Raw genomic sequence first — 12222 nt, 5'->3', positions numbered from 1 at the left:
CTACTTCTACTTCTACTACTACTTCTACTACTACTACTACTACTACTTCTACTACTACTACTACTACTACTACTACTACTACTACTACAACTACTATTACTACTACTACTACTACTACTACAACTACTACTACTACTACTACACCACCACCACCACCACCACCACCATTCACAGTGACAAAAAACGTATTCACACAATGGCTGCTACTACAACTTATAGCCCATATAGGGGGGCATGCATGTTTTACAAACAGCCCTTGTTTCTATGGGATTTTAACCACAACTGTTCATGTTTATCTCCGTCACATATTTTTAGGTCACCTGTCATGAAGTGACACAGTGAGCTTATGTGATCGTGTGATGTCCGGCGTCCGTTGTGCGTGCCTGCCTGTGTCCGTGCGTCCGTCCGTCAACAATTTGTTTGTGTAGACAGTAGAGGTCACAGTTTGCATCCAATCTTGATGAAATTTGGTCAAAATGTTTATCTTGATGAAATCCGGTTTGGGATTGTATTTGGGTCATCCTGGGTCAAAAACAAGGTCACTAGGTCAAATAATAGAACAACCTTCTGTAGACAATAGAGGTCACAGTTTTCATCCAATCTTTATGAAATTTGGTCAGAATGTTTATCTTAATGAAATCTGGGTTGGGATTTTATTTGGGTCATCTGGGGTCAAAAACTAGGTCACTAGGTCAAATAATAGAAAAACCTTGTGTAGACATTAGAGATCACAGTTTTCATCCAACCTTTATGAAATTTGGTCAGAATTCTTGATGAAATCTGGGTGGGATTGTATTTGGGTCATCTGGGTTAAAAATCTAGGTCAAATAAATAGAAAAACCTTGTGTTGACAATAGAGGTCACAGTTTTCATCCAATATTTATGAACTGTGGTCAGAATGTTTGTCTTGATGAAATCTGGATTGGGATTGTATTTGGGTCATCTAGAGTCAGGAACTAGGTCACTAGGTCAAATCATAGAAAAACATTGTGTAGACAATAGAGGTCATAGTTTTCATCTGATCTTAATGAGTCAGGTGAGCGATTCATGGCCATCATGGCCCTCTTGTATAGTAACACCAGTTAAGTGTCCAATATCAATTTGTCATTAAGAAATTAGATTTCTAGAGTTTGTTACAGACTTATTCTCATTAAAGTTGAGACAATTTCCAACATGAATTCCACTGGAAACAAATGGACTTTAAATTATAAACACATTTCAAATGAACATCACAATCAAACATTGTTGTTCTTTCTCAAATGTGTGCTATGTCAATTATTCTTATATATATATATATATATTATTTACTTTTTTATTAAAGACCAAATATGCCATTGTTCTGTTTGCAACGAATTCCGTTTATTGACATTTCTGATATGAACTTGGTCATGTGAAAATGGGTCTTGTGCTAGGTCTTGTGCTTGATGTGGCCAGCTTAGTAAAAAACTAGCATGCACATCTGCACAGGCTTGTTAGGAGCTCCATCTAGTTGTTTGTAAATAATTTCTTTTATTGTGAAGCTTGCATTTTTGTGTCATGAGAAATGTTAACCCTTTCCCACTCAGAAGCAAAGTGAAAATGGCTATGTGCAAACAGCATAAAATCAGAACAGCCTGCGAGTAACTTGCAGTCTGTTCAGGTTTTATGCTGTTTGCTGCTCATCAGTATCTAAGGGTTAGAAATAAAGCCTTTAAAACTTGAATATAGTAAGAAAGGTCTTTAATTATATTTAACTTTCTCTGGGACTACACATGCATCAAAACACAAAAAGGGTAAAGTAGAGATTATATGAGCCAGTCTTGTGAGCAGCCACCCTTTCATAAACAACATGCAATGTTTTGTGGTCTCATTATCAAACAGGTCAGCTCCTGACCAAACTGCGCTGGCTGGACTGGAGCTACACTGGCTGCATATGCAATAAGACCCATGTTCTCATATTAGTTGAGATTATCTTTGTTGTGAGAAAGTGCGGCACTGAGGTTTTGAATGCTCATTAACATCTGCGTTTTGTTATAAGACAGTAATATATTTATTCTTTTGTGATATTATGTTTTTTACTGTGTCTTGTGTCTGTATCTACCACTAAGAAGTCTTCTTGTACATTAAAAATTAAGTTACATTTTTAGCTCACCTGTCACGAATTGACATGGTGAGCTTATGTGACAGTGTGATGTCCGACGTCCGTGCATGCGTCCGTCAACAATTTGTTTGTGTAGACAGTAGAGTTCACAGTTTCCATCCAATCTTTATGAAATTTGGTCAGAATGTTTATCTAGATGAAATCTGGGTTGGGATTGTATTTGGGTCATCTGGGGTCAAAAACTAGGTCACTATGTCAAAAACTAGGTCACATAATAGGTCAAATAATAGAAAAACCTTGTATAGACAATAGAGGTCGCAGTTTTCATCCAATCTTTATGAAATTTTGTGAGATTGTTTATCTTAATAAAATCTAGGTTGGGATTGTATTTGGGTCATTGGGGGTCAACAGCTAGGTCACTAGGTCAAAAACTAGGTCAAATAATAGAAAAACCTTGTGTAGACAGTAGAGGTCACAGTTTTCATCCAATCTTTATGAAATTTGGTTAGAATGTTTATCTTGATGACATCTGGGTTGGGGTTGTATTTAGGTCATCTGGGGTCAAAAACTAGGTCACTAGGTCAAAACCTAGGTCAAATAATAGGAAAACCTTGTGTAGACAGTAGAGGTCACAGTTTTCATCCAATCTTTATGAAATTTAGTCAGAATGTTTATCTTGATAAAATCTGGGTTGGGATTGTATTTGGGTCATCTGGGGTCAAAACTAGGTCACTAGGTCAAATAATAGAAAAACCTTGTGTTGACAATAGAGGTCACAGTTTTCATCCAATCTTTATAAAATTTGATCAGAATGTTTATCTTGATGAAATCTGGGTTGGGATTGTATTTGGGTCACCTGGGGTCAAAAAACTAGGTCACTAGGTCAAATAATAGAAAAACCTTGTGTAGACAATAGAGGTCACAGTTTTCATCTAATCTTTATAAAATTTGGTCAGAATGTTTATCTTGATGAAATCTGGGTTGGGATTGTATTTGGTTAGTCAGGTGAGCGATTCAGGGTCATCATGGCCCTCTTGTTGTGAACTTTATTTTGATCACCCATTGCAAAACTATGTGGATTCCGCATCTTTTGAATAAGCATTGTAATGCAGTGAGCATTAGTGTTGTTGTTTTTTCACTATTTTGTTTTACATGTGTATTGTTTTGTATGTTTTTTTATGCCCCTGATGTTGAGAGACGTATAGGGATTGGCCTGTCTGTTCTTTTGTCCACCCTTATGAGGTTAACCTTAAATGATATGGGCCGTGCTATGTGTAAAATGGGTTTAATGCATAGGTGTCAAGTGTCGTCTCAGATAAGCCTGTGCAGTCTGCACAGGCTTATCAGGGACGACACTTTCCGCAATTATGGTATTTTTTGTTTAAAGAAAGTTTCATCTAAGCAAAAATCCAGTTTATGCAGAAAATGTCATCCATAATTGGCCTGTGTGGAAAGTCCACACAGGCTAATCCGCAACGACACTTTACGCACATGCATTAAACCCCCTTTTCACAGAGCACGGCTTATATGTTTCTTTGAAAATCAAGAAACTATGATACTTGTATGGATGTTAACAAAGAGCACTCTCAACACACCTTCATCAGCTGACCAAATTTTGACCTTGACACTGACTTTCTAATGGACTTATTCAAAGGTCCACATTCTTGGTTAACCCTAAATGATTGGTTTGGTTAAAGATCACTTATGCCATCAACAAAGCTTTGATGCTTACATAAATGATGTCTTTGAATACTATACAAATAAATCACCTGTATGTCTAATCTTTGGGTTGACCTACTTTTGGTCTAAGACTCATTCAGAAGGTCAAAATTGTTGGTTAACCCAAATCAACTGGTTTTGTCGCAGGTCCTCGTGGTGTAGTGGATATGGTGTCCGCCTAGTGATCTGGAGGTCACGGGTTTGATCCCCACTGTTGGAGCATTCTTTAGATTTCTCCCAAAGACACCAAGTACAGATTCTAGTGCCAGGAAACGGACTTAAGAGCGTTTCAAATAAGCCTTAGGCTTTCTGTGCAATATTGAGCTAAAATGAATAGGTTTAAACTACATTGTAAACTGGTTTGTCAAGCATCAAAGACTTCTTAAAAAGCTTTTACACTTGCATGGATGATCCTACACACCCACATCACATTTGGACCTACAGATACTATACATTTGGACCTATTCCGAAGTCAAAAGTATTGGTTAACCCAAATTGACCATTTGTGTCACATTTATAGTTCTTACTCAACTCTCAGAGCACTCACAACTCCTGACCTTATCGTGACCTTGACCTAATTTTGGACATAAACATATACATATAATGCAGATTATGATACTGATAAGACCCCACTAGGAGCATCTGCGTTTTTTTAATGCAGCATCTTGTTAATAAATCGTCTATATATTGTACAAACACAAGTTATAATTCACCAGAATAGTTGTCCTTCTGATTATTTAAACAAATTATATTTAGCTTAACCCTTTCAGTGCGGGAACCGAGTTTTAAAGGCCTTTGCAAACAGTTTGGATCCAGATGAGACGCCACAGAACGTGGCGTCTCATCAGGATCCAAACTGTTTGCTATTCTGATAGTATTCTTTGAAAAAAATCGAAGAAAATGCTAATTTTAGAAATTCTGCAGACGACATTTTAGCAGACGACAAATTTCCCAGCATGCAAAGGGTTAACATGCACATGTTCATTCCAAAATGTTGTAAAAATGATAGAATTCTGTGTTGACCACTGTGCAGCTGAAATTCTTTTGTAGGGTATATTTTCAATTGTATTTGTAAGCTTTCTGTTAACACATTTATTGCTCTTAATTTAAGATCAATTTGTTGATTTGTTTATTAAAAAAGATGTATGTACCTAAATGTTGTTGTGTTCTTTTCACATGCAGTCAACTAAAGGATGGTGGTGTTTGCTGATATATGTTATTGGTATGCTTTACAAAATATTTTATTTTAGAATTGCCAGATTTGTGATATTTGCTGTTTGAACAATTTTGTAAATTATAAAGGGCTAGTGTTAGGTTGTATTTGTGTGAGATACTGATTAGAAGAGCAATGTCCCTTGAAGTTTAGGTTTTGTTTGTACTTGGAATAAGGTTCTAAAAAATATTTTGTTTGAAAAATAATGTTAATACATGAAATTTGTTGATAAACAAAGGGCTTGTTTGTTTAGAATCGTTATATGTTTTTCTAAGTCCCTTGTTTGTTTTCCTTCATGTGATGTTTTTCCCTTGTCATCAAAAAATTACCTTGTGAACACTCTAGAGGCCACATGTATTTCCCAATCTTCATAAAAGTAGTTCAGAATGTTTTTACTTATATCTTGCTTGAGTTCAAAACTGGATAACATAGGGTAAAAAAACTAGAACAGAGGGAACAATTCAAGAAAAAGCTTGTAAACAGTCCAGAAATCACATATTGGCCCAGATTCCATGAAAATTGGTCGAACAATTGTCAGATTGTTATCTTGGTAGAGGTAGCATCTAGGTCACAAACTGGTCACCAGGTAACATGAAAGTACTGGTAATGGCTTGTGAACAATCTGTAAGTTTCATTGTCTTGACAACTCTAGTTTCTTATGATATCTCAACCAAAATGGTTCCAAACATGTGTTCAAATGATACCATTGCCAAATATATGTATTATTTATCATGATGTCTCGTCAGAGCGAGAAAATAAATTCGGTCCGGTGAAAAACATGGCTACAACAGGGCACAGCAGTTTTCCTTACATTATGTCTTCAGTGAATTTTGTGGAAACCTTTAAGTCATTTGTGATTGCCCAATCAAAATAAAACTTGATCAAAACATTTGTTCTTATGATATCTTAACCAAGCTCAACTTCATTTTGTGGGCAATTTTGGTCAAACTTTTACAACATAATCATCTCAATGTGCTAGAGCTAGAGCGTTGTCAAGATTTTGTTTATTTTTAGGGTTTGTTGCCCTTTGTTTATATATATATATATAGATAAATAAAATAAAAATATATATATATAAAAAAAGATACAGTGAGACAAGTTCTGGGAAAACTGGGATTAATGCATGTTAGTAAAGTGGTGACCCAGATTAGCCTATGTATGAGTTTGCATAGTCTTAACAAGGACACTTTCCGCCTACACTGGATTCTAGTCTCGAAGAGACTTCATTTTAACAAACAATTTAATAAAGCCTAAAATGTCATCCCTGATTAGCCTGTGCACAGGCTAATTTGGAATGAGACTTGATGCACATGCATTATGTTGAGTGATCCCAGAACAAGGCTGTATGTACCATACCACTGTGTTACAGCTTTATGTACCGTACCACTGTGTTACAGCTGTATGTACCATACCACTTTTTTACAGCTGTATGTACCATACCACTGTGTTACAGCTGTATGTACCGTACCACTGTGTTACAGCTGATGTAAACTGAAGAGTTCATTTGTCTGATAAATGTTAAGTCTTTTTCGCAAAAGACCCATGACCTAAAACATTAGTCATTAAATCTTAATGCAGAATAATAAATATATTCAGCATTTCACAATAGAATACACATTCATGTGTGTTTTAACCACAATTGAAATGAGAATAAATTCCTATATGCCTAATATTATGGCAAAGCACCAGTTATTGGAATGTATAACATAATTCTCACTGTTATTTTTTTCACAGACTAAAAACAACTCGTTCTTAAGATTTAACAACACAATATGTAGCAGAGCAGAGTTGTAAAATGTAGGTTTGTGTATAATTGCAAACATATTTATAGAACAAGCAAAGTAATTGCATTGATATCCCCCGCCAAATATTTTGTTTATGGATGGGTGCAAATCCCTTGACATACAGTGCAATTCATATAAATATAATTAATTATAGGGTAATTGTTTTAATCAATTGGAATTCTCCTCATCAATATCTATAATCCTGTGAAGTTTAATGTTGAAATCTCATATATTATCTGAAAAGTAAAATCCTACAAAGCAACAAAGGGCAATAACTTAGCTAAGAAGGTGTATGTAAGCATGGCACTTTTCCTCATTGATATCATTCCCATATCAATACACACACAATGTTTCATGCTGATATCTTGTGTGGTATCCGGGATAAAGCCTGAAACATTAAATTACACCCCAAAAAACAAAGGGCAATAACCCTTATTTAAGAAAGTGTAGGGTTATGATTCTTGTTCATGGCACTTCTTCTCATTTATAACTATATGCCCACTACCGGTAAGTTTCATGGTACATCTTATATAGTTTCTGAGATATAGCCCTGAAAAGTTTGTGACGGCTAGGCAGACAGATGAACTGACGGACAATAGCATTTCTTTATCTCGTCATTGGTGGGCGATAATTATTGTCATGTGGTCTTTGATGTTATCGACAATTAGATTAAATATTTCAATCTGCATTAAGGCTTTGTAACCACTAAAAACTTAGGCCTCCAGAAAGGTTCAATTCCTAAACCGTACAACTCCATAGAGAATATTTGTTGGATTCGACGGAATATCGATTTTTATTTCACGAGTGATCATTTATAATATGTATTTTTTATGATCACCAGTAAAAAAATAGTAATGATATTCCATCGAATCCAACAAATGTTCTTTTTATGTCCCCCACTATAGTAGTGGGGGACATATTGTTTTTGCCCTGTCTGTCTGTTGGTCTGTTTGCGCCAACTTTAACATTTTGCAATAACTTTTTCTATATTGAAGATAGCAACTTCATATTTGGCATGCATGTGTATCTCATGAAGCTGCACATTTTGAGTGGTGAAAGGTCAAGGTCATCCTTCAAGGTCAGAGGTCAAATATATGTGGCCCAAATCGCTTATTTTATAAATACTTTTGCAATATTGAAGAAAGCAACTTGATATTTGGCATGCATGTGCATCTCATGGAGCTGCACATTTTGAGTGGTGAAAGGTCAAGGTCAGAGGTCAAATATATGTGGCCCAAATCGCTCATTTTATGAATACTTTTGCAATATTGAAGATAGCAACTTGATATTTGGAATGCATGTGCATCTCATGGAGCTGCACATTTTGAGTGGTGAAAGGTCAAGGTCATCCTTCAAGGTCAGAGGTCAAATATATGTGGCCCAAATCGCTTATTTTATAAATACTTTTGCAATATTGAAGATAGCAACTTGATATTTGGCATGCATGTGCATCTCATGGAGCTGCACATTTTGAGTGGTGAAAGGTCAAGGTCAGAGGTCAAATATATGTGGCCCAAATCGCTTATTTTATGAATACTTTTGCAATATTGAAGATAGCAATTTGATATTTGGCATGCATCTCATGGAGCTGCACATTTTGAGTGGTGAAAGGTCAAGGTCATCCTTCACAAGGTCAAGGTCAAACGTCATATAGGGGGACATTGTGTTTCACAAACACATCTTGTTATTTTATGCTTTTTTCACTGTTTATTTACATTGTAAAAGAGTTTAACTGGATAATTTTGCTGGATTTACGACGGCATTTCGTGGAAAAAATGACATCATTTCGCAGTAAAACGGTGAAAAATATCGATATTTTTCACTGCTTTTTTTCAGTGTTTAAAACAATGAAATATCAGTTTTATTTCACTGATATTTCTCTATAAACCACCGCAAAGCATAAAATAAACATTGATATTTAATGGCTGATAAACAACAATCAATAGACAAAATTGGCGCATTAAAATCATGACAACATATGCAACATATATAAATGATTTACCAGAGTATGGCAAGTTTCATAGTTAAATAATTCATGTTATCTATGAATTGCCAGAATGCATAATTAAATCTCAGACATAATAATATCCATGGTAATAATTTCACACAAATTTTTGTATGCAAGTTCTATCATCAACATGGAATATCACATCGGAACTGAATGAAGATGTGTATTGTAAAAACAACACAATACTTTTGGCAATCCAGCATGAAACAATTCACTTATTTAAAACTGTTTTGAAATCATGACTTGATGCTGTAGTGTATACACGTTCAGGACTTTCATTTATAATCAAACCAATGGCAAGCTTAGTATTACATCAGGAAGAGGATACTAAAATATTTCATGAAACATCAATGACTTTAAATCAGATGCTAAGCAGATGCTAAATGACAAAAAAAAACATTTTGCTTTTACAAAAAAAAACGATTCATATAAATACTAAAAGTTGTTCACCAACAAAAAAATAAGTGAAATCAGTTATCAAAATAATATCTTCAAATCAGTGCGATATATTAAAAATAGCCAATAATTAATACACAATGTTACATTAAACTTGTTTAAACCATGCATAATACAATTATTGATATAAACCAGAATAGAATGAATTTACAAAATATGCAATAGTTGTAATTGCAATAACTGTAAAATCAGTATCGACAAAAGCAGCTATAGGTCTTCAGATTAGCTTGTGTAGCCCCCATGTTCTAATAAGGAATGACACTAAACTGGATCTATGCTAGAAAGAGACTTCCTTGAAACAAAAAATACCAAAGCCTAATCTGGGACGACACTTTACACACTTGCATTTAGCCTAGTTTTCAAAGAACAATGCTCAATTCATTTTGAATTTGTTTACTTGTGCCAGCGTAGGAAGTGACATTTCATGCCATTTTAACACGGGGCTTTTTTGTAAAGAATTGATTCTATAATTTAACAATATTGGAAAACATAGGTTACCTAAAACATATAACATATTGATTAAATCCTGGTGCATTACCAAATATTACATACATATATGCGCCACAGTTTCTTAGCCCCATGATTTTAACAAGCTCAATGCAGATGTATTTTTAAATTTTATTCAAAAGATATATACATGAATTAGAAACAATACAAGGTATGTTTTATTTTTAATCTTTTTAGACTACTTTGCTTTAATATGTGGAACATGTCTGAACCTAGCAACATTATCCAAAAATAATGCTACATAGGAGATTACAGTGATGTTGTATTATCTTATGGCCACAAAATGCAACAGTAATGTTTGGTGGCATTTGGTTGTTTGTTGAGTTGCATCAAAACAAGATTGGATGTGTACAGGACCTTGTTGCCAAAAGTAAAAAAGTCAGTCTGTGAAGCTTTTGGTTAGAAGAAGTAAAAGTGTCGGTCTTATTGCTGAGTTGCTTTAAAGTCATTCTGCCAACCTAAAATTGTTGAAAATGTATCATGTGTTGGTCTCATTGCCGAGTTGCTTTAAAATCATTCTGCCAGCCTATAGTTGTTGAAAATGTATCAGATGTTGGTCTCATTGCCGAGTTGCTTTAAAGTCATTGCCATCCTATAGTTGTTGAAAATGTATCAGGTGTTGGTCTCATTGCCGAGTTGCTTAAAAGTCATTCTGTCAACCTATACTTGTAGAAAATGTATCAGGTGTGGGTCTCATTGCCGAGTTGCTTACAATACAAGTCATTCTGCCAAACTATAGTTGTTGAAAATGTATCAGGTGTTGGTCTCATTACTGAGTTGCTTAAAAGGCATTCTGCCAGCCTATAGTGTTGAAAATGTATCAGGTGTTGCTCTCATTGCAGATTTTCAAAAGTCATCGCCAACCTATAGTTGTTGAAAATGTATCAGGTGTTGGTCTCATTGCCGAGTTACTTACAATACAAGTCATTCTGCCAACCTATGGTTGTTGAAAATGTATCAGGTGTTGGTCACATTGTTGTCTCTGATGGTTTTCTGCGAGTGGGTAGGCAGTAGATGGATCAGGTTGGACAGCCTCACGATGCCATGGACCCCTCCATAGGCCAGCCAGCAGCACTGCTGATGATTGGGATTGAACTGGCACTGAAAAAAGCAGCAAGAACATGTAGTTTATTTACATTTACATTATACCAGTTTTAACAGTATTTCAGTAATATAACAGTGGTTAACATTTCCTACCTTTATAAGTATCCTTTTGAAACTGGTTTTCAGGAAGTAGGCCAAGGAAATTAAGACTCAATATTGGTTTAAAACACAAAAAGTTAAAAAATCATACACTAAAATGTAAAAAGGAATCGTATTTGTCAACATATACAGTTCAAACTAAATCTAACACTGACATTTTTTGTATTGATGAGGCTTACTTGTGGTCAGATTTATCAATATTGTCAACTGTGTACTTAACCATTTCCCACTCAGAATCAAAAGTGGTCAGATATAATAATATTGTCAATTGTGTACTTAACCCTTTCCCACTCAAAAGCAAAAGTGGTCAGATATATCAATATTGTCAATTGTGTACTTAACCCTTTCCCACTCAAAAGCAAAAGTGGTCAGATATATCAATATTGTCAATTGTGTACTTAACCCTTATCCACTCAGAAGCAGAAGTGGTCAGATATATCAATATTGTCAACTGTGTACTTAACCCTGTCCCACTCAGAAGCAAAAGTGGTCAGATATAATAATATTGTCAATTGTGTACTTAACCCTGTTCCACTCAGAGGCAAAAGTGGTCAGATATATCAATATTGCCAATTGTGTACTTAACCCTTTCCCACTCAGATGCAAAAGTGGTCAGATATATCAATATTGTCAATTGTGTACTTAACCCATTCCCACTCAGAAGCAAAAGAGGTCAGATATCTCAATATTGTCAATTGTGTACTTAACCCTTTCCCACTCAGAGGCAAAAGTGATCAGATATATATCAGTATTGTCAATTGTGTACTTAACCCTTCCCCACTCAGAAGCAAAAGTGGTCAGATATATCAATATTGTCAACTGTGTACTTAACCCTGTCCCACTCAGAAGCAAAAGTGGTCAGATATAATAATATTGTCAATTGTGTACTTAACCCTGTCCCACTCAGAGGCAAAAGTGGTCAGATATAATAATATTGTCAATTGTGTACTTAACCCTATCCCACTCAAAAGCAAAAGTGGTCAGATATATCAATATTGTCAATTGTGTACTTGACCCTTTCCCACTCAGAAGCAAAAGAGCTCAGATATCTCAATACTGTCAATTGTGTACTTAACCCTTTCCCACTCAGAGGCAAAAGTGATCAGATATATCAATATTGTCAACTGTGAACTTAACCCTTTCCCACTCAGAAGCAAAAGTGCTCAGATATATCAAGATTGTCAATTGTGTACTTGACCCTTTCCCACTCAGAGGAAAAAGTGGTCAGATTTATCAATATTATCAATTGTGT

The 12222-nt window shown here is 35.2% G+C and overlaps 1 protein-coding gene and 1 long non-coding RNA gene across 2 annotated transcripts in view; one reads left to right on the top strand and one right to left on the bottom strand.

Annotated features, from left to right (window-relative positions):
* The first annotated feature begins 716 nt into the window (after positions 1 to 716).
* On the top strand, positions 717 to 5899 carry LOC127834673 (uncharacterized). Its single transcript, XR_008028045.1, has 2 exons — positions 717 to 1412; positions 1451 to 5899. It is a non-coding gene; the product is annotated as an uncharacterized LOC127834673 (long non-coding RNA).
* Positions 5900 to 8701: 2802 nt separating this feature from the next.
* Positions 8702 to 12222, bottom strand: part of LOC127834468 (uncharacterized) — a 58778-nt gene continuing 55257 nt past the window's right edge. Inside the window, exon 20 of the mRNA XM_052360324.1 lies at positions 8702 to 10868. Within this exon, the coding sequence (XP_052216284.1) occupies positions 10725 to 10868 (144 nt within the window). The 3' untranslated portion in view covers positions 8702 to 10724. The remainder of the gene's footprint in view (positions 10869 to 12222) is intronic.

The sequence above is a fragment of the Dreissena polymorpha genome, chromosome 6 (genome assembly GCF_020536995.1).
Source record: "Dreissena polymorpha isolate Duluth1 chromosome 6, UMN_Dpol_1.0, whole genome shotgun sequence".
In the NCBI taxonomy this organism is placed as follows: domain Eukaryota; kingdom Metazoa; phylum Mollusca; class Bivalvia; order Myida; family Dreissenidae; genus Dreissena; species Dreissena polymorpha.
The sequence above is the reverse complement of the archived record's forward strand: the minus strand, read 5'-3'. Positions and strand labels throughout refer to the sequence as shown.